General features: G+C 39.3%; 1 protein-coding gene across 1 annotated transcript in view; it reads right to left on the bottom strand.

Annotated features, from left to right (window-relative positions):
* Positions 1 to 1,661: 1,661 nt before the first annotated feature.
* The window catches only part of MARCHF11 (membrane associated ring-CH-type finger 11), a 112,763-nt gene continuing 91,218 nt past the window's right edge, over positions 1,662 to 23,206 (bottom strand). The window contains exon 5 of the mRNA XM_019012998.4: positions 1,662 to 2,317. Coding sequence (XP_018868543.3) covers positions 1,995 to 2,317 — 323 coding nt within the window. The 3' untranslated portion in view covers positions 1,662 to 1,994. The remainder of the gene's footprint in view (positions 2,318 to 23,206) is intronic.

Raw genomic sequence — 23,206 nt, 5'->3', positions numbered from 1 at the left:
TTTCTTATTCCAACATTGATTCAGTGTGTGTGTGCATGTGTGTGTGTGTGTGTGAGAAAGAGAAGGTGGGAGCTGTGAAGACAGGATGTAGACAAAAGGTACACTCAAAGAGCAAGGTCTTGGGAAACAGGGAGACTAGGGTGCGTGTTTTTTATTTTTTTTTTCTGATGGATATTTCCATCATCCATTCTCCTTTCCATCATGCAGTCTTGTCTCCAGCCGTCTCCACCTCATGCACCCCATACAGTCATTAGAGAAAGTGAGGTTCTCATCCTCTGTCCCTTTTTGTTTTCGAGTGAGTTGATATGAATACAAAGGTGTGCACTAATTCGAAGGGCAGTGGAGCAGTGATAATTTGTGTCTAAAGTCTCTTTTGTCCAGTATTTTTAACACAGTGCTCTAAATTGTAATGTCAATACTAACCACAATTATCCTCTATTAAACGTTACGCTGTTGATGATCTGCCTTAGTGATGAAACTGTTCAGGAATCTCACCCAGGACTGTGCTCATGGAACATCAGATTAAAACAAGCAATTAATCAAAGTTTGAAACACTGTTTAACATTCTCACCATCTAAATCTGCCCTTAAATAGCGGCTGAATTTTCCTTCTTTTATGATTCATTCTTCATGTTTCTGCAAATTGTCATATCCTTATCATTTGTGACACAGCTTTTAACTGGAAAAATATTATTTCAAGTTTTGGGAGAATTTGCTATGGAGGAATCACAATTCTATTCTGTGAGGTATTCCATCATGTAAACATGAACTATTCTATTATTAATCACCCAAGAGTTATTTTTAGAAAATAGAACGTAAAGCATTTTATTTTATATGATTTAAAATCTAGTCATTGATTACTTCAAACAACCAGCATGTTCAATTCATGTTTCTAGGGAAAACATCCTTCCTGTCTTCTCATCTGCTCTGTGGTTGTTCATTAAAATGTGCCAATTGCCTCCATTAGGCAGATAAGAAGGTAGAAAATCCCCAGGTACCGCTAGTTCGCAACCTGTTCCTGGGGAGTCAATAGCCTCATTTTTCATTTCCTCTTTTCATTTAAAAAAATACTCATCTAGTGAAAGAAAAAGACTTCTCACTGCTGGCAAACACATTTCATAGAACTTCATTAAACCAAGTAATAGGATTAGCTTTTAAATGATTTAAGAAGGTATGTAAGGTTTTACAAAAAGAAAATCTAATTAAGATAGTGCTCAAAGAATTCAAGACACTAATAATTAACTAAATTAATTGTGATAGGTCTATCAGAGGGCTATGCAAATGTTAGTCATTATCATTATTGCAGGTACTAGGACACGACATTTTGGTGAGCTTTTGGGGTTATAAGTATGCAAGATGCCCTGCTTATGTAACATGTACTGGAGTAAAACTATTTTTATTTCACTCATTTTTATCTTTCTACAAGCTCTCTGTTTCAGAAATTAGATGATAACAAGACATAAGTCCTAGACCATGCATTCCTGGTGACGGGTTGCTTCAACACAGCAAAAAGTCATGCTTCAGTTTGCCAACCAGCACGAGGCACAAGAGCATCACCTCAGAGCTCTCTATGTTGCAGAACTGACAGGCACTTTGGAATCTGCCCACAGCATCCTAAACTCTTAACCATTTGTAACAGGTCTGAAAAATTACACAAAGAGCGAAAGCTTTCATAAAAATATATTTAAAACAAGCAAGAAAAAATAGTTTTGGCCTTAAGGATAACTTTCATTATTCCTTTAACCAAGTATAGTTAAATTATATGTATAATAATTTCAAGTACCAACTTATAAAAGATGTGACAAACCAGACAACGAAGAACAAGAGGACTCTTTTTCTCAGAAAAATGTATTTGCAATTCAAATGTTCATATAAAAAGCATAAATTTTAAAAAGTTCATAGATGTGTTTTTAGAAGTGCTATGGTTTTGCCATTCACTGCAATTACATTCCAAAATGTGCAGGGTGGTCCACACTGCATCATCTTATGCTTTTGTCACACTGAAGTCACTCTCATCACAACCTCCCCCGAGCTGTTATCTTCTGATAAGTCTTCACGGGGCCTCATCCGATTGAACAGGTGCAATAACACATAGCCACACTGAAACCTTGGTGAGGTTAACTGAGTTGGGTGGACCAAGTTTCTGTTCCGCAGAGCTGTCAATGGCAACCACAAAGTCCTACTTGTGGAAGACTCTCCCCGGCTGCTTTCTTCGATGTCTGTGGCTTTGTCATAATTTAACACATCCCAGTGCAAATTCACAGCTCGCCAGCGCTTAAACACTCTGTAAACTGCAGCTCCTTCATGAACAATGAGACCTAAAATTTGAGGAAATAAAAAACCAAAAAGACTGGTGATAATCCAAGGTTGGGAGTGTTATTTTGTATACAAGTAAGGGATCCAAAAATAGTTATGTTATTCATCATCAGCAAAAATACGGTATTCTGTTTACTCAAATATTATGGCTAATGGCAAGTTACTACCCATATGACACAGAAATAATCCATTTTTGAAGAATGAGAATACACTAATATGTAGAGAATCAAGCTATTGTGGGTATAATTTCCTCGCTCCATCATGGCTCAGATTTTGCTTTGGGAATTTATATTGCCTTAGGAGAATCATTAGGTTCATTTATGCATTTAACACATATTCTTGAGTGCCTATTGTGTGGCCAAGCAATGTGTTAGGGGCTTGAACCCAGCTGGCAGTTTAGTTTGAGAAAGAGACAGATGTTAATGTCATTACAGATACTAAGGTTACTGTTTCCCCAGTTCCTAAAACAATGCCTGACACACAGTAAAAACCATGTAAATTTTGTTATTTGTACTCTACTCAACAATTCAACAAAAATGTATTGAACAGTTACTTTAGAGCTTTATGAATATTATCCCATGTAGTACTCATCGTAGTCTTATAAATTTAAGTACTAGCACTTCCCCCGTTTGGCAAACAAGGAAACCAAGCCTTGGGGATGTTCAGAAACTTGCTCAAAAACATACAACTAGTAGCGGTGGAGAGCAGGGATTCAAAAACAGGCAGGCTGGCTCCAGGGTCCTTGCTCTTTGCTGCTATAAAGTGAATCAGCTCTTTCCACGTTTCTGAGACAGACTCTCAGGAAAATAAAGTAATACAGCAAACTTGGAAACCGTTAAGTCAGACAGGATGCACTAGTACATGTGTCATCTCCACTATCCACTCCAGATCTGTCACGCACCCTGCATTTCACACATTTACATTTCAGCGTGTTGTCCAAAGGCTTTTGAATTTGTGATCCCTCACAAAAAGTAGTCCCTGGGGAAGGTCTCTCAGGTGAGGTGAAGTGAGGAAGAGCTCTTCTCTTTGAGGAGGCTGAAAGTCCACTGAAGTTGGTAGAGAGATCAATGAATATCCTTTGGTAGATGAAGTACGGCATGTGAGCAGAGCATGTCGGCTGGCACAACCATGTTTTAATGATAAATTTAAAAATGAGCAGATCCCACCTTTTAGCAGTTAGACCTTTGGGTATATGCCCTAGAGTTTCTCTACTCTCACAAATGTGAACAAGGAAGTAAGTTAAAAAATGTTTACTACCTAATTGCCTGTATTTGAAGGAAAAAATTGCAAGGCATCTCAAAGTCTATCCTCAGAAGAATGGATAAATTGTATGTAGAACCAATGAATAAGAGTAATGAGATAAAATGAAACATAGTCATCTGCATTAATGTGGATACCTCTGAAACCATAATGACAATCCCAAAGTCACAATGAAAAAATTAAAGTTTCAGAAAGAAACAACCAGAATGAATAAATACTATACATTTTAATGAAGACACACACATATATATATGGTAGACATATAAAAGCATTGATGAGAATAATAACCACTAAATTCATGGTAGTGAAGAAGGAAGGAAAGAAACAAAATTGGGAAGTGGCTTCAAAGAGGGTTTCAACATTTGGGTGTCCCAAATGTTGCATTTTTTAAACTGGGTGGTGGAGATATTAATGCTCAACATATTATTCTGTGTATTTTTGGTGACTGAATAATTCAAAATTTCAAAAATAACAGAGAATTTATTAGAAAAGTTAATCTAAAGTGGATTTGGGGAGTTGGGGAGACAATAAGGAGGTCACCGCATTTACATGAAGAGAAGAGTGATAGCAGTAAGGATAGGATAGAGAAATAAAGTAATAAATTCCCAGGGAAAACTGATAGAAACTGTAATGGAAGAAAGCAGGGAAAATCAGAGTCCCAAGTTTTTAAGGCTGGAGGAATGCGCGATTGAAAGATTGCTAGTAACCTTCCCATAGGTACAATGAGGTAAGTGTTTTGAGCATGTTTTTCTTGGACAGACTATTACCTTTTTCCATCAGATAAAACAATGCCAGGTGGTGATACAGCTACCCAGTCCTTGAAAAATGACACCTACCTAATGTCAAAACTTAAGTTTTGCATTGGTCCCTTACCAGGAGGTAAAGATACATGTGACTTACAAGCATTCCAAATTTATTAATATAGGCTACAAAAAATGCATGTGGTCTAACAAGCAAACATATCTTAAGCCCAGTTACTATATATGACCAAAATAATGAGAATGTAAATTTCTGTTCATCATAACAATTTCAAATAATTGTTTTTATCAACTTCTTTTTTCAAAGGAATAATCAAAGTTGACCTAACCGATCAGATATTTTCGGGAAACAGCCAGAATGAAAAGTCAATATTACCAGATTTTAATTGGTGGTTCTATTATTAGCTTGCTGAATTCACCATGGTCAATAATTTAACATTTTGGGTTCAATTTTTCCTCCTTAAAATGAAATCAGAATACCTAATCTTTACATTCAGCCAGGCAGTATAAAAATAAATTGGAATTCATCAACTATGAAGCCCTCACATTTCTTCTGGGATGGTAACTCTATAAATACAAGACATTATTATTAATTAAAAATCAATAGTGAATCTATGTGGTGGGGAACACACATTCGCACTAATCACAAAACAATTACAGCCCGAGACAGGTTCATTCTGGGCAAGTCAGTGATGGAGGGTGCAGGGGCACAGCTTCACCAGAGGAAACCACGGACTTTGCAAGATCCTATTCTTTTTTTATTGATTTCCTTTGCAAGGCCAGAAATCAGATCACTTACTAGAGCTTAAAGTCACTTTCTGGGAATATATTCCTGGTAGCTCTTTTCTAAATATATAAATGTAACCAATATGCACAAACAAATCCCACAGGTCTTTATAGTACATTTTGAACCAAATTTAAAGAGAGAGAACTACTTGAAGTTTTCATGAAGACACAGTCCCTTTGAATTTCGAGCTCCCTAGGCTGCTTTTTAATTGCCATAGGTTATGAACGATGTTTAGATTTTGTTTTATTCCCCAAGAGCATTCAGAATTACTCCTTGGCCTCTGCAAGCTCAGATTTTACTGAAATGCAATGAATTCCATTCCCATCCCCAAGGCTGTTCTCTGTAACGTGCATTCTTCCCCCTTTTCCTTTAAATGCTGTGGCGTTACGGCGAACACCTTTTGTGCTAGTGGTTATCAGGTGTGACTACTATGATCATTAAAGCCAGGGTAAGGATTCATTCAACTCTGGCTCATTCTGTTGAAAATCCAGCTTTTAAAAACTCTATTAGTATGCTTTCTTACTGATGATCAAATGAATTGTCACCTTGACATTTCAGTTCATATGCGAACAGGCTGACGTACTTTTTCATCTGAGTCACTAAGCTTACATGAAATGAAAAGCAATGATCACTTCTATAAAATGTAAATACTGAATATTTTAGGATACTCACTACATTATTAACAGCATGGATATAAAAAATGTGATTCATGAGACTTTAAGGTTTTGAGAGTTGAGGAGTGTGTGCATGTGTATGTGTGGTTCGTTGGTTGGTTTTTGTCATTTTCTTACTAGTAATGTTTAACTGGAGCATCGCCTTACTGAAGCGCAAAGAAACATCTTTGTTAGAGATTAATCTTGAAAAAGCAGGCTTAAATAATTTCTGGTTTCATTGAATAAACAGTTTTTAATTTAAGCAAATTAAAATCAAAATTTTGAAGTGGTGTGTTACTTGAAATTCTTTCTGGTATTAGGCTATTTACCCAAATAAGTGATGGGGAAGGCTATCCAGGTACATATGGTCACATGCTCACATACTCGTGCACACACATACACATACCATTTGTCTATGCTTACTTTAACATGTGAAGTGTTATAATTAATAGAGACTTACAAAATGTATGATCAAATACAAACAAATTTTATCTGATATTAATTACCAAACCACTGGTCAAAAAATTCCATATTGTGTTACCAGTCTCAGCTTTTGTTTGGATAAGTTTGGTTGTTTTTCTGATTCATAAGATAAATTTGTATCAAGAACCTATTCTGTGCCAAATACTGTGCAAAGAGCTTTACACGCACAATTTTCATTTAATCTTGACTGCAACTGTACAAACAGGTACTAGTTTTTGTGTGTTTTTTTGTTTTTTTGGTTTTTTTTTTGAGACAGAGTCTCGCTCTGTCACCCAGGCTTGAGTGCAGTGACGTGATCTCGGCTCACTGCAAGCTCCGCCTCCCAGGTTTACACCATTCTCCTGCCTCAGCCTCCTGAGTAGCTAGGACTAACAACTACAAACAGGTACTAGTTTTAAACAACCTTACAGTTGAGAAAATTCAGACCTAGAGAGCTGTTCAACATCATGAAGACAGAAGAATCAGAGCTGAGATTGGAACACAAATTTGTCTAAAATGTAAACCTTGAGTACTACAGTCCCATCCATCCTAAACCTCCAAAGTATAGAAGTCTCTTGTAATCACAGAATAATCAAATAAAAGAGGTTACTATGGACTAAACATTTGTGTCCCCAGTGAACTCATATGTTGAAGCCCTAATTCCCAGTGTGATGGTATTTGGAAGTGAGGCTTTTGGGAGGTAATCAGGGTTAGATGAGATTGTGAGCATGGGGCCTGCATGATGGGATTAATGCCCTTACTACAAAAAGAAGAGACATCAGCGCTCTCTCTCTCTCTCACTCTGTGTGTGTGCGTGTGTCTGTGTGTGTGTGTACATACACCAAGGAAAGGCCATGTGAGGGCATAACAGGGAGATGGCGGTCTGCAAATCAGAAACAGAGTCTTCAGCAGACACCAGATATGCTGCTGGCCAAATATCTGCCACAAGTTGTGTTATTTAGCTTTCCCAAGGGTCATTTTGATTGAACAGCACACAGAGTTTTGCCCTGCACTCCTTTGTGGTTTCATCAGGGGCTTGCATTTCCTGGGAGGGCTGGGGGTGAGTGTGGCTTCCCAGGCAAAGCTCTCATCATCTACAGTGTTGCTTTCAAATAAGCCTTGCCAACCCTTTTCTCCTTGTGGGTGGGAAGGGAGACGAGGGAGTGGATGCTTCGCCTGCACTCCTAGAGGTATAATAATGTCAGTGACACACAAGGATGGTAAAGATAGAAACTAACTGTATAAACTTTGCTTAAATCACAAACTCCAGAACTTAATTTACTCATGTTTTAAACGAGGGTGATGCAGTTTACCTACAGTCCCAATACATCTCATATATTTACACACCCAAAATCTATAATACACAGATATAATTCCATGTCATTCTGAGAAGTGAGTGTACACAGGAAGCAAATGAGGACTTTGGGCTCTGTTTAATCCCATGTGCTAGAAGAGCATTTTAGAGTCCATCTAATAAACTGGTGCCACTTTTGACTCCTTAATTTCTGCTGCTACTTGGTGAAGGCCAGAGCATGGTTGCTTCCAAGAGGATTAATCAAACGAGACTGTGGCCCAAGACACCCTTTGTTGTGATGATCTTTGCTAGAATATAATACAATGCATGAATCCTCCTGACGCTGTTTCTTAACCTACCCCAAACTTAAATGTCCAGGAGTTGTGGAAACTTAGATGTGAGTGTAGAGGTAATCACTTTAAAAGTCACTATCTATTGTTGGGTCTTGTTAATATGCATCAAAGCAATAACCATAAGTCATGGTTACTTCTGTAGGTACTGAATGTTTTTTGTTGGACTGAACTATATATGAAGCTATAGACATATAACTGTATATGAACTATATATAAATGTAATGTAAAGTAATATATAATATATAATAATATATATAGAACTATATCCAAATATATTTGCAAAATATGCAAAAGATAAAACGTAAAGATATAAAGACTGAAAAATACACATATGTCATCACAAAAGTCACTAAGCTCACAAAACATAGCTGTCATAAATTTATATCCTAAAACCCAGATATCTGGAAACTACAGTGTCTTAATTATATATGAGCATTTTGTGAATATGCATCTCCACTGTTGTCCATATAAAAACAAATAATGTAAAAAAGTAGCCCACATAAAATGCACCTATAAACTGTACCCTAGAACAGATGGACTTAATAGATATTTCCAGAACATTCTACCCAACAACTGCAGAACATACATTCCGTTCATCAGCACATGAAACATTCTCCAAGATAGACCATATGATAGGCCACAGAACAAGTCTCAATAAATTTAAGAAAGAAAATGAAATCATATCAAGTAGTGTCTTAGACCACAGTGGAATAAAATTGGAAGTCAACTCCAAAAGGAATACTCAAAACCATGCAAATACATAGGGATTAAATAACCTGCTCCTGAGTGATCATTGAGTCAACAATGAAATACAGATCAAAATTTAAAAATTCTTTGAACTGAACGATAATATTGACACAACCTATCAAAACCTCTGGGACACAGCCTAAGTGGTGCCAAGAGGGAAGTTCATAGCATTAAATGCCTACATCAAAAAGTCTGAAAGAGAATAAATAGACAATCTAAGGTCACACCACAACGAACTAGAGAAACAAGAACAAACCAAACCCAAACATAGCAGAAGAAAAGAAACAACCAAGATCAGAGCAGAACTAAATGAAACTGAAACAAAAATACAAAAGATAAATGAAACAAAAAGCCGGTCCTTTGAAAAGATAAATAACAGTGATAGACCATTAGTGAGATTAACCAAGATATGTTGGTTTTTCTACTGTTGACTATAAATGGTATAGAGCTTTGCTCTTCTCAGAATGACGGAGAACCATGTAAAATTCACAGAACCAGGTTGAGAATGGCATGTTGATCATCACAGCTCAAAGGCTCAAACACAGATGCATCATTACCATTGATAAAATAAAATCCTCTGTGCAAGAAACATAAGGACAATGAATTATTGTGAAACTTACCGTGACAATAAAACCCTTGACACGAAGGGGCTGGTTAATTTCTAAATATTGATGATCCAACCCACCCCCAAGTAGATAAAAGCACACATGAAGAAATGATTAGTGCAATAATGAAGATCCTAAATGAGGTCAGAGTTTCTCCAGGAGCACACACAAGAAAATCAGTGTTCATTCTATGACACTGACACTATGTCCCCCTGTCTGCTTCATGAAGTCTGCAGCCATCGGCCTGGACACAAAAAGCACATCTGTGCTGGATCTCCAATGCTGATGACACCACTGCCTGGAAGAACAAGATGGCAAAGCCCAATTGTCAGATGGAGTCTCATCTTTTACTAATTGGCAGTGAATGAAGCACACCCTTTTCTGAAAGGTTCTGACACAGGTTAAATCTGTCCTTGTCTTGCCATCCCTGTTTAGTTAATGACCATCCCTCACGTCAATTAAACCAGAAGCCTAGGAGACACCACAACTCCTCCCTCCTCTTGCACAAACTTCTGCTAATTCTGTCTTCTTGGCAAACCTGAGCTTAAAGCATAAGACAGATAATTTCCTGGAATGCCCACTCTTACATTTGCACAACGAAGTATTAATTATGCTTCAAGATCCAGATTCTCTCACAATTTCTTCTCTGATGTACTCAAAATCAATCTTTCCCTCCTTCTACTGCCCACCACTCTACACAGAAAATATCTGCACTGATTTCCTTACTACCTGTACTATAACGATTTGCTTCTATGCCTGTAATCCCTAATCAGCTGTGTGCTCCCTGACAACAAAACCATGTCTTATTTTCCTTTGGGAACGTGTTCCTATCTCAGTACCCAGGTCAAAATTCAGTCTTTGCTGAAAGAGAGGGAGAGAGAGAGAGAGAGAGAGAGAGAGAGAGAGAGAGAGAGAGAGAGAGAGAGGAGAGTAGCTATCACTGGGATCTAAGGGGTCACAAGGAATGACTTGATCTAGTTGTGACTGCTCTATGAAAATAGAAAAGGATCTTGAGTATTGCTCTTTGAAAGGTTAAAGTAATATTTGCAGATGCCAAAGAAACTGAGACAGGCAGTTCAGGATGAGATTGGAAAAGAGTTTAGGGATTGGGGTCCATAGTTCACGAGTAGGTTTTGGTCTTTGGGTGTAACGGTGGTGAGGGGAACATATGGGCAGGGCAGAGGACACGGCCAGGGCAAAAGAACTAAAATTCTTTGAAAGGATCTGTGTTCAGCCCCAGCAAACTGTAGCTGCCTCCCCCACTGTCTTGCTGGCCAGGTCATCAAATGTTTGCCTGTATCAATCACAAACTGAGATACTGGGCTGTGCCCAGGCCTAAAACCTAGGAGACAGATATGGATTCCTCCCTGTCTTTTCAGGCAAAATAGAGAGAGTAAAAAGGAAATTGCCCATTCCTCTGACCTCTTGCTTTTCTAAGAAGCCAATGAATCAATCATTCATTTAACTGATTTTTAAAATTCCTTCTAGATGGGAGTATCTCCTGATCTTTTAATTAGTAACCCTGGAGCACAAACCCACTACTGGCACATTCAAAGAATATTTATCAAAAGCTGTGAAGGTTATATATTATAAAAAATATGGTGTATCTTTTTTATCAATTTTTTTAAATGGATTAACAGAATTCACAGGAGAGAAAAATTGTTATATTATCTAAGTTTCTTCCCTACAGTGCTCAAGAAAATAAAACCATGGATATATTTTTTCAATAAAAGAAATAAAAGAACAAGTCCAATACTTTTATAGATAATAAATATCATAAAGATATCCCAGAGTTCTCCTATAATTGGTAGAATGGACTGGAATCAGTTACATTTTAGTTGAATGAAGTTTCAGTTCTGTCTCTCAATTCTTGGACAGATGAAACACCTTGCAGCAGAGAGGGAGCATCATGTATCACAGGGGTAAGAACATCAAGAGCCTGGCGGACAAGCACAGTCACCGAATTTCAAAATTAAAAAGTAGTGGATATAATTTAATCCAACCCTCTCACTTTGGGGAATAAGGACTCTGAGACCCAGAGAAGTGATGTAGTGTGGCTTGCTCAGGGGCTTGGACCTAGGAAGTGTCTGAGCCCAGAATCAGAGCCAGACACAGGATGCCGGTGTGCTTGCTCTGCAACAACTCAGACATCGGGAGCCATCCTCAGCCAAAGCCAGTCATCACCGGTGTCTCCTCAGCCTGCGAAATGGCCAGTGGCCAGAAGGGATATTACACTGACTATGAAGGAGATGACAGAATTAAATTAAAATCTCTTTTCTGTAACAGCAAAGGCTGAGATGGGTAAATTTTTCTCTGGCCTTTATCCTAAAGGGTACATTGCAGCGTTTGGATAGGACATAGGAGGATTACGGCAACCTTCACAACTTATGAATATAAATAACTCTGCAACCTCTGATTCAATGAAAACTGTATTTGGTTTAAAAAGCCTATCAGGGTCTATCTTCTGTGTTAATTTAAGGTTTTAGCATGGGGAATTGCTTTGGTAGATTTCCATTTGTTTCCCACACTCTAGTATATGGACTAAAGCCAGTTCTTAGAAAGAGACTTTCTAAGAACTTTTTCTAAGAGACTTGGTGGGCTTTTCCTAGTGGCAAGTGAAAATAAATACAACTAATTTTCTATTTTTCTCCAACGGATAAACTGTCTACTGCAAATTCACACACAAAAAAATGATTTTAATAATTTTCACAGTAAACCATACACGTATTTGTTGCTCTGTTTTGGGGGAGCGAAAATAATATTTTTAAAGATCTAAATTGAAATGTCTAATTAAAACCTGTCTATGTGACTAGTAATAAACTATTTCATTTTTGGTGGCTTCATTTTTCACTTCTCTTAAATCCTACAGGAAGAAGGCAAAAATTCCAAACAGAAACTACCATCTAAGTATAATTAAAATTTGTAACTCTTCTATTTCACTGCACGACATCAGTAAGATGCTTATAATTAAAACTATTAATGAAATTTTTAACCTAAATATAAAAATGCTCAGACAGTAGTTTTCTTAATATTCTATTCTATGTGCTAGTAAGAAAATTCAAGATTGGGATGTGATTCTTTACATAGATAATCCTTATTAAGAAATTGTTTCACTCAGAACCATGGGAAGAGAGAAATGGCTTTTGGTATGGTGTATTCCGTGTTTTCCATTCCCCTTAATAATGTTCCCTTTTGTTTTAGACTGTTTTGCATTCTATTAATTTAGAATAAATGAATGAATACTTTGGGCTTTCAAGGAAAATGTTTTCTCCATTTCTGATCTAAAATCAGTTCATCTATTATTTAAAAAGGTATTTACTCCCTATACCATGTCTTAAGTGTTTGAGACAGAAATTTAAATAGCTTCACTTTATTGTTTATATAGAAAACATTTTGTAAGTTCTTCAAGTTATTCAAGCTCAGCATATAAAGAGGGGTTTTTACCAAAGAATAAATGGAAGTACGTGGGTCATCTTACTCATTACGCAGGCTGTGGAGTGACAGGGTCTGGGTTCTTATTTTGGGTCCTGCTCACCATCTGTTTGATCTTGGGGAAATTGCTTCATCTGTGCCTTTGTTTTCTCATCTCTCAGATGAGAATAACAGTATCTGTGCCTCCTAAGGTGGTTGTGAAAATTAAGTGGGAAAATCGAGGCAAAATGCTTAGAATGTTGCCCAGATCACAGTAAATACAATCTTAGATATTACTGGAGATGCATTTTTAAAAACCCTATGTCAAATTCTTTACTTGGAAGTGGCTGAAAACATCTATGGGCTTCATTTCTATGCTCAGCCATGTGGTTCCCGATGGCCCAGAGTTTGTCTCCCCTGCCCTGCTGGCGCCCACGGTTCCACATCCTCAGTGTTCTGCATAGAAGCATCATTTAGAAGAATGGTCGTGTTCACATTTCTTTGAAAGAAAGTTCTTTGGTGCAAAACAGTACAAATCCAACAGTTCCCCAGAGGGGCAGGGTTCGTTCTGAAGTACAGTCTTCAGGTTTTCAGGTTAAGGGAGTGGCCTCCTCTGGGCCTTCCCCAGTGAGGGATGGGGACAGGTGGCTCTTCTTGTAATGGTGTGACCTCACTGCTGCACAGTCTACTTTCTGCTTTCTCTTCCAAGGAAAGCCTCCTATTCCCATGTTGATTTGGCCTCTTAATAAGCTCACTTTAGACTTCCTGGGGATACACTCAGATCTCTCTGAGGCTATGCAGTTGCTCCTGAGCCTCATGTGTTTGGAATTCCCACAGCCTCTCTTCTGGAAAGCCATGGAGTGACAGGGTAAAGCCACACAAAACACACACACGTGCACACTCATATATGGGATAAAGCCATGGGAGATGTGCCCTCCTGGTCTCTCAGCTACCCTCCATGGTGATGGATGGTTTGACCCCTGACTCCTGGACCTCCTCCATCCCCCTAGGCCCATGTGATTCAGGGTCCATGTGGATGGCTTGGCCTAACATACACAACCTATTGCCCTCTACTATTCATCCTTTGCCCCAGCCTGGGCCTTGCTCTTCCAGAAACCATTCCAATTCCAAGCTCTGAACCTCTCCCATCCCATTGTTGACAACCTCCAATGCCTCCCACTCACCCACCTTCTTAATCTCAATGCACCCACTTCCACCTCCTAAAGACTTTGAGGCCCTAGACTGCATGATCTTTTCCCAATGCACCAGCTTCTTTCTGGCTTTGGATCCTTCCCTAGCAGCCTAGAAAGCTAAGCCCATCCTGGAGCCATTCTCTCCTCACTTGAGGGGAAAGGCAAGGTTGGTCTTGCTGCTCTGCCTTCCAGAAACTCTGGAGAACAAGACCCAATCTTAACCCAGTCTCACCACTTCACCTCTCTGCACTTACTCTTCATCCCTATTGGGCAACAGCCCATAGCCACATGGCCTTGTGGATCTTGTGGCCTTGCTCTGGCCTCAAGGAGGTGCTCAGTCATGCCCAGTGATTCTGCAGGGGCCTCAGCCTCCTCTCCCCAGGGCCCTCAGCAGCTGAGCATCACATTCATTGCTCTCCTCCGAGTCTTTTCCCACATTGTGCTTTTGTCTGAGCAGATGGCCACACTACCTACTTACTGAGAAATGAGGCATCTTTTGAAAGGAGGCCTCTCCATGTCTCATTCTCTCAGAGCAGAATATACAGCTGCCTCCAGCTGTGCCCACCTCCCCTCAGGACACAGGGTCCCTCCTGTGCAAGGCAAAGCCCTTCCTGGGTACTGGGCTCTCGCCTCTTCAGTCCCAGGGACATCAAGCTGCCCCCTCCCATCTCTGGATTTTCACTCTTTCTTCTGATTTCTTCTGGGTCTTTCTTTTCAGCATCCACCCATGCCTAACACTACTATTAAAGCAAACAAACAAAAACCTTTCTCGATTCCACACCTCCTTCTGGCTTCTACCCTCATTTAACTGTGTCCTTTGTCAGCTAAGATTTGTGAACTCACCTCTGAACCCCCTTCTGCCCATCCCAGCCATTCTCAATTCACTGCGGTCTCGCATCCATCCACGTTACCCCCACATTGCCAAGTCCAGTGAGTGATTGTTGGCTTGACTTCACCTAACCCTTGACAGAACACCTGGCACTGTTGGCCACTTGCTCCTCCTCCTAGGAGTTCCCTCCTCCCCATGTGCCTGACCCCACTCCTTTTCCAGCCACGATCCTCTCCCTCCCCTTCCTGTTTCTCCACCGTGTTCACCAAACTGCTGCTCCTCTCACCAAAGCATTTCTCTGCAGACACTGGTTTCAACTACCAGATACAAATCTCCAGTTCCAACCTCTAGCCTGAGTTCCAGACCCTTAAATCTGGGTGCACACTGGCCACATCCACTTGGATTCCCCAGAAACTCTGCAAAAAGAAAACACTCAGAATGAGCCTATGACCTTTCTCTCCCTTAGCCCTCTTCTGATAGCCAGTGTTTTAGCAACTGATGGCCCATCTCCCAGTCAGCCTCTGTGAATGACACTTGAGGGTCTCTTGCTCTTAGCGTCCCCCCCCTTCCATCCTGCCTCCATCCAGCTGATCACCATATCTTGTGATTAATCCCTTTTAATTCTAGCAGCTTCCCAGCAGTCTTAATGCAGGCCTAATCAATTGCCTGGGTTATTATAATATTTCTCACTTTTTCATCCCTACTCTCCTTTATGTTTCCACGCTACCAAACACCTCTCTTTAATATTAATCTTGATCAGCCACATTCAGGGATCCTTCTGGGGCTTCCTGAGCTTTCAGTTTGGTCTCCCTCCCGAGCTCCACCCACAGGCTCCTTTTCCTTACTGCTACGCCTCAACAAACATCTTTTGTTCTTGCCATACCAGATTTCATACGATGTCTTTAAAAATGACAGGACTTCATACGTTACTAGGTCTAGGCACTTGCCTCTCTCGGGGCCCCATCCTAATTCCTGCTCTTCCTTAAAATTCTTCTCCCCCATAGACTGCTGGTCCTAAGTGTAATTAACCTTCCCCGTTAGCTCTCACATACATTTCTCTCCTGGCACTTTCAGGCTATAATTGCTTATTTCCCTGGCTGTCTCCTCTTCCTCAGGTGGAAAGTAGGGAATTGTTATATTCCAGGGCTCCACAAACCTTTTCTGTAAACGGCCAGATAGTAAATCTTTCAAGCTGTGCTAACCTTTCATTCACTGTCACAACTTCTCATCAACAGCACATAAATACATGGATATGGCTGCATCCCGGTACAACTTTATCCAAAGGCACCAAAGTTTAAATTTGCTACCATTTCCACATGTCATGAAATAATATTTTTAAAAATGTATTAAACCATTTAAAAATGTAAAAGCCATTCTTAGATCCCGGGCTGTACAAACACAGGCAGTGGACTGGATTTGGCCCTCGGGCTGCAATTTGCCAAGCCTTGTTCTATTTATACCACTATCCCGCACTCCAGGCTCAGCACCACAGTAAATACGCAATGAATATTGGTTCGACAGATTACTAATGCTGCTTTGTCTAGACTGCCCCCAGTGAAAGAGACAACTGACAGTGTCACACTATCTCCTATGGAGGAGACGAAACTCAACAATAACATATTTGGTCTGCTGTTCTGCTAATTATATTAATGTTTATCCATAAGAACTTGAATTTTACAGAGTCAAATAAGAGCAAAGTGTTAGGTTGGGGTGTTTTCCCCCCTTGAGGGGGCCTTAAAGGGTTAACTAGCCTTGAGAGGCCATTCCATGCGCAGCACTAAGGGGCAAGCAGCAAAAACAAGTTCCCTTCTATGCTATTTCCCAGGATTTTAAAGGCAATGGTATCACTCATAACCAACTATGATAATAATCTTTAGAGACACCGGTGAACATCAGTATGATTAAGGCATAGAAAAGCCCATAATTTGTACCTCCAGAGAAGAGAAAAAATAATGGCCTACTTCTCAAAGCATATAAAGGATAAAGCGTTGTTTCTCCTCTGACAATTTCACATCACAAAGGGCTGCTCTGCCTCCGCTTTCCAGGGGCTTTCCCAGTATGTGCTCAAAGCATGAAGGATCCGAGGCAGGGACTCCTGTTGGAGGATAAGCTGCTGCTTGTGTTTCAGGCTCATCACGTTGAATCAGACTCTCTATAAATGAAGCTGAGGCATTTCCTGGGGCTCGAAGCATGCTAAGATAGTCTGAAGCCAGGAAATAATGATCTGTGCTTGTAAAGGAATTCTACTCAATTTAAGAAATGATTCCTAATGAGCTACCAGAACATGCCAACCTGCAACAGTCATGTCTGTGCGAGTAACAGACACCAGGCACGGCCAACCTCACAGCCCAGGGCTCCTCCACTTGGGATGAAATTTGAAGGGAAACTCACAGGGGTTTGGGCAAGAGGAGAAGAATGTTCCTGTCCTTCCTGCAGAAGCAGTTGTGCGAAGGTTGCCTTAGTAGTCAAATTGTGGTGCTCAGGAAAATGTAGTTCCCAGATCAAATTATAAATCAGGAAATGGAAGCATTTCCTGCAGCAGAGGCAGGTAATATACTTCTGTCTGGAGGGAAAATTGCAGTGATATGAAGTCTCCAAAAGGAAATACTAGGCTAATCAACTCTCCTGGTTATTAAGCTAAATAGTGTTTAAAGTGAGCTTCATTCTTCACGTGCCCTATGATTTATGCAGACACATCCACGTTAATACTTCCCATGAAACTCAAAATGAGATAGACACAGCAAAACCACCTCCTACAACTCGCCTGCCATGTAACCCAAAGTGTCAGCCTCAGCAGGTAAGCAGCCTTCTGCACCCCCACTCCATGGGTGAATGCTGACCTGTCAACTTCCAAAGCTCAGCTATCCTCAGTGACCCCAGGAGCTCAGATTCCAGGCTTGGTAGTGGTGGCAGTGATTGGGTGGTAATCGAATGGTTGGATTTGGGCTCCAAAAGTCTTGTGATGAAAGTCTTTTGATGAAAATTGATGACACTTTTGAATGGTGTGCAGCTGCTCTGCTTGTACAGCTCTGAGATGCACGGGGCTGTTGGTGGTTGGCAGCTGTGGTCTCCACTTCCCGTAGAGAAAGTATCTTCACTGTGCAAGTGGCCCCGAATCAGACCACACTGGATTCTGGTGGTCTTGGCTCTCCACAGGGAGACCAGGAAAGAGCTTAGTCCACTCAGACATCCCCAAACCACATAAGCCCTAAAGTCTTCAGTGGACATTTTGATTGTTCTCTTGGTAGTTTTACATTCTTCACTTGAAACTACCTGATAAATTTCATATTTATTCATAAATATTTTACAGCTTAAGAAATCACTACCTATCGACAACGATCCAAAGGCCTTACCAACAATTACACTTTCAAGCACGCTCGTCTATGGTTGATGAACCTGTGTGGCAATGAACTTAAGGCTCTCCTGCGGTCTTGGGCAAACTCATTTTTTACTGCTGTAAATTATGGCATATTTCAACTTCTAATGCTAATTTCTTTCTCTTTCCTTACACTAGGTAAGTTTTTAACCTAAAATAATTTAAGAAATCATTGTCAACTCCTGAATCAATGTGAGAGATACCGGAGGGCATGAAAAATTTTTTAAAGGAGATAGTCTAAAAGTCATGTGTATTTTGTTTGAAATGGATTAGAATTTTTTTCTTTAGCAGTAGATTTATTTACTTAATTATGCTTTCCTTATTCTAGCTGGTTTATATTCATAGAAAGCAAACTACAAGGAGGACGACGATGACCTAAAGGCATCATTTTAGGGGGAAGCAACACTGGTTTTAAATAGACAAGTAGTCATCTTCTATGTGGGAAACTTATTTGTGATCACAGAGTTTGATTATCCTGAATTTCATTTTCAAAATTCTTCACCTTTATTCATACAACACAGAGTTAGTAAATGTATATTTTAAGTTTCGTGTCAATAAAATGTTAGATTACATGAAACTTTTAGCTACTCCATCTGGAAAAAAAAAGTAGCAAAGTTAAGCAGGAGAAAAATATTACCCTCACTTTAAAAAATGTAAATATATGTCCAATATAATCCATCTAAAACCATAATAATACATGGTATTTATTATGCTGAAATTCTATAATGAAATGTGAATGTATTACCAACTGGTAATTCAAAGTAGTTTTCTTGTGCTTGCCAAAGTAGCTCTCGCTAGATATATTATCAAATAGGACAAACAGATTTTTTAAAAGGCTATAATAATAATTGTAAGAATTTACACAGGCCAGGTGCGATGGCTCATGCCTGTAATCCCAGCACTTTGGGAGGCCGAGGCAGGTGGGTCACTTGAGGTCAGGAGTTGAAGGCCACCCTGGCCAACATGGTGAAACCCCGTCTCTACTAAAAATACAAAAATTAGCCAGGTGTGGTGGTATGTGCCTGTAATCCCAGCTACTCAGGAGGCTGAGGAAGGAGAATCACTTGAACCCAGGAGATGGAGGTTGCAGTGGGCCAAGACCACACCACTGCAATCCAGCCTGGGTGACAGAGCAAGACTCTGTGTCAAAAAAACAAACAAAAAAGAATTTACATGGATTTAAAGAAAAATTATTTCATTTCAAAGTACAGGAAAATAAAAGTTTGTTGGAGAGCATGAACTTTCTGTAGAAGGAGCAATTTTTTTTTTAGTATTAAATATAACTGGTACAATAAGAAGATATTTTGATCTGATCCTCATTCTGGCATATCTCAGGTTATTTTTTTAAAATTCCCTAATCTCTGTAGCTTTCAAAAGAAAGACAACATAAACAATTACATTATACTTTAATTCATTATTTCAAAAGAGCCTCAAGAGAGATATTTTTGGTTCCTCGTGGGTATACATCAGGGATCAATCAGGGATCAGAGTGAGTGTGTGTGTGTGTGTGTGTGTGTGCCTATATCTCTTCCATTGTCCATGCTTGTGCTTTGAGAAATAAAATAATATGAAGAACAGGCAATAACAGGATCAATACTTTAGCCACAGAGAGAGCTATTTTTCTTGAAGCAATTTCAGGAAGCACTTTCTACACTAAAAAGAGACAAACTGAGAAATAAAATCCCCTTAGCGTTAAAAGTATAATAGATTTTTTTTTTAAGTGATCCAAAAACTCCTAAAGTGTGCTGAAGAAGGCAGGGATTTTGAGAGGCAAAGGTCTCTGATCTTGATCAGTTCTTAGTGTTTACAGATTAGAGCTCGTCTATGTCCCTGCATGTCACATCCCTGCAATCCCAAAAAACATCAGGCAGGATGTGCTGCACATTGGCATGACCTATGTGAGCCATTTTTATTTTTATTTTTTAGATAAAATTGTCCCACAAACGTAAATAGCTATGGAATTAATTTTAAGAAAACTACTCGAATGGTTAAGTGTAGTTAAATCCACTGATTCAAATGTCAAACAAGTGATGATATCCATAGTTGGCATGGTATGAGGAAAAAGGACCTCATATGTATCGGTGGGTGGGGTGGGGGGGGGGATAAACTGATAAAGCCTTTTTAGGTGGCAATGTAAAAGGACTTATCAAAATTTACATAAGCTTATTACTCCGCCGGGCGCAGTGGCTCACGCCTGTAATGCCAGCACTTTGGGAGGCCAAGGTGGGTGGATCACGAGGTCAGGAGATCGAGATCATCCTGGCTAACACGGTGAAACCCCGTCTCTACTAAAAATACAAAAAATTAGGTGGGCGCCTGTAGTCCCAGCTACTCAGGAGGCTGAGGCAGGATAATGGCGTGAACCCGGGAGGTGGAGCTTGCAGTGAGCCGAGATCGTGCCACTGCACTCTGGCCTGGGTGAAAGAGCAAGACTCCGTCTCAAAAAAAAAAAAAAAAAAAAAAAATCTTATTACTCAACCCAGACTTTCCACTTCTCAGAACTGTGCTAAAAGAAATATTCATGTAAAACGATGTCCTTTACAGCATGGTCCCTAAAGGCAAAAATTGGTAACAACATACAAATTCATCAGTAAAAAAAAGTGTAAATACATTGTTGTACATCTGTCATAACAGGGAAAGATCTCTAGATTATATCGTTGAGTGAAAAAGACTATTTTCTCAACACCATGTACAGTATGATCTCACTTATAAATAAAATGCGGAAGTATCCATGTACCTAAAGCCACGTAAACTTAATGAAAAAATCTGGATGATAAACATCAAAATGCAGAAAGGGGACATTTCTGCAAAGGGAGTAGCATAGCAGAATTGGGGGTGTGAGTTAAGTGGTCTTTTTTTAACTTTATAGATTTCACAATTATAAACACAAATTTCACATGTGTTTGTATATTATGTGGACAATTAGGAAAAATTTTAAGAGACCAAAGCAATCCATGTTTTTAAGTGTTATAAACATAATCAGTATCTTCCCATAGTACTTGAGGGAAGATCAAAACATTTCCAGACTTGGATTTGCCATTAACTTGCGGTGTTGATTAGAGCTGGTACAAGCACTACCATCTCTATTTTGCAAATACCACTGATGATAACAGAGTTTTGGCTTGCTGCTTCTATTAACCAGAACTTGAACTCACCTCATCTGGTTCTATCAGACGCTAAAGTGACTTGGTGACAGCCTTCACTTTTTAGATGCACGTTAATCAAATAAATCCTGTCATCACATGGCCCTCTTCTGGTCCCTCAAACTTTTAGTCATTAAGAAACATATTCTTCTTGTGGCACTAGCTTCCCTTGAATCAAAGGGTCAGTGGAAATGATGGTCTTCTATTTTTTCTCAAAGTGTCCAGGGTGGAGTGAAGAAGCAAATCCTCTGCCCAAGGCCTTCTGCCGGGCAGCTGTGCTTCATTTCTGAGTTTGCTCATCTTCCTTTGTCCACTGTGCAAATCTTTTTTAGTGGGAAGCCAACATGAGCTTCCTCGGCTGTTACTTCTCCCTAAATTACTGCCACTAGCTTAAATCCTAAAGTGACTTAAATCCTTTCTATTAGTTTTCCTGATTTACAATCATGCCATCGATTTAAACAAGTAGAAGCACTCCCCAGATATAATCTCTTTACATTCTAATTTCCTTAAAACAGATGTGAACTTTATAAGTACAGACTGAAAATTAAATTCACATTTGACCCATAGAAGTATTCTTAAAAAGTCCAATAAAAAAAAAGTTTCATTTGTCAAACATGTCTCTCCTTCATCACTGTCTAACTCTTGGCAATCACACATACTTTAACACCCTTCTCTTAATTCTCAAACTCATTTTCACTTTATTCACCTCTCTTGGAAAAGAATTCCTTTATCACTTAGGAGATGCAACCCATTTATAGAGACAAAGGGAAACCTGTTATTCAAGCTCTTATACACTTACCATTCCACTATGTAGAATCTGTGTCTAATATAATAGTCACTAGCCACTTGTGGCTATTTAATTTAAATTGAAAATTAACTTCTCAATCTCACTAGCCATATTTCAAGTACTCAACAGCCAAATTTAGCTACTGTCAATAGAATTGGATGCCACAGATACAGAATATTTTCATCCTTGCAGAAAATTATTTTGAACAGCCTTGATCTAGATGTTTCAACTATGATAGTGGCTAGACCCTTGAGCGAACTCAAAACGTTAATAGCCAGAAAAAAAACCTAAATATTGGGAAAGAAGAAACTGTATTAATTATGAATGAAAGCAACAAACAAATTCACTGTGCCTAGGAATAAGTAAATAAATTTCCCCAAGTAAACAAATGTTCTCCAAATATTAACTTCTATTTAGCAATCCAACTCTTCCAAGCATTACATAGACTGGCTGGATGATAACATTTTTGGATTCTGGAATAATCTTCTACAGATTTTCAGAATTATTTTTTCAAATAATATTTATGAAGCTGCCAACCTGTTTCTTCTACTTAGGTAGAATCAAGTTTGGAAAGCTTGGACAGACAGGAAAGAGGGATGTCTCCAATTACATTAAAATCCTTTGAATGGGGAGCCAATCTCACATCTTCCCATGGCAAGTAGGAGGCCAGCTCTCTATTTGCCAAGTATCTGTTCATCTGCTTGGCTATCGCTTCTGCATGAAATCGGCCTGAAACCTTCCCCTCCCTACACACAGCACCACAGAGTTCATCCCTCCTGGTGTTCAACTACCCCTTCCTGTGCATACGTCCACAACTGTGCACATCCCACTGTATTCTAATCACTTACTTACCTGCCTGTCCTCCTCATGAGCTCCTTGGGGAAGGAAAGTGGGTGACTCTTATTTTTATTCACAGAACCTAGCACTGTTCAACACATAGAAAGTTCCTAGGAAATATTTATCAAACTGAGCTGAGGAAATGGGACGCAAAGTTGTAAACCTGCTTTTCACACTAACTCTGCCTCTAAATCTTCCAATCAGGATTATTTAAGGAACAATCAATATAATCTTTGTTACTGTCTGCATTTAATTTGCAGACATTTGAATTAATTTGAAATATTAGCAGGAGATCTTCCTGGCTGCAATCCAATTGGCTATTGGTAGACTAGGAGTATTTTGCTTTCTTTACTATAATAGTTTCTTAATTTACTGGGGAAAAAAATTAAGATATTC

This window comes from Gorilla gorilla, chromosome 19, assembly GCF_029281585.2.
Source record: "Gorilla gorilla gorilla isolate KB3781 chromosome 19, NHGRI_mGorGor1-v2.1_pri, whole genome shotgun sequence".
In the NCBI taxonomy this organism is placed as follows: Eukaryota; Metazoa; Chordata; class Mammalia; order Primates; family Hominidae; genus Gorilla; species Gorilla gorilla.
The sequence above is the reverse complement of the archived record's forward strand: the minus strand, read 5'-3'. Positions and strand labels throughout refer to the sequence as shown.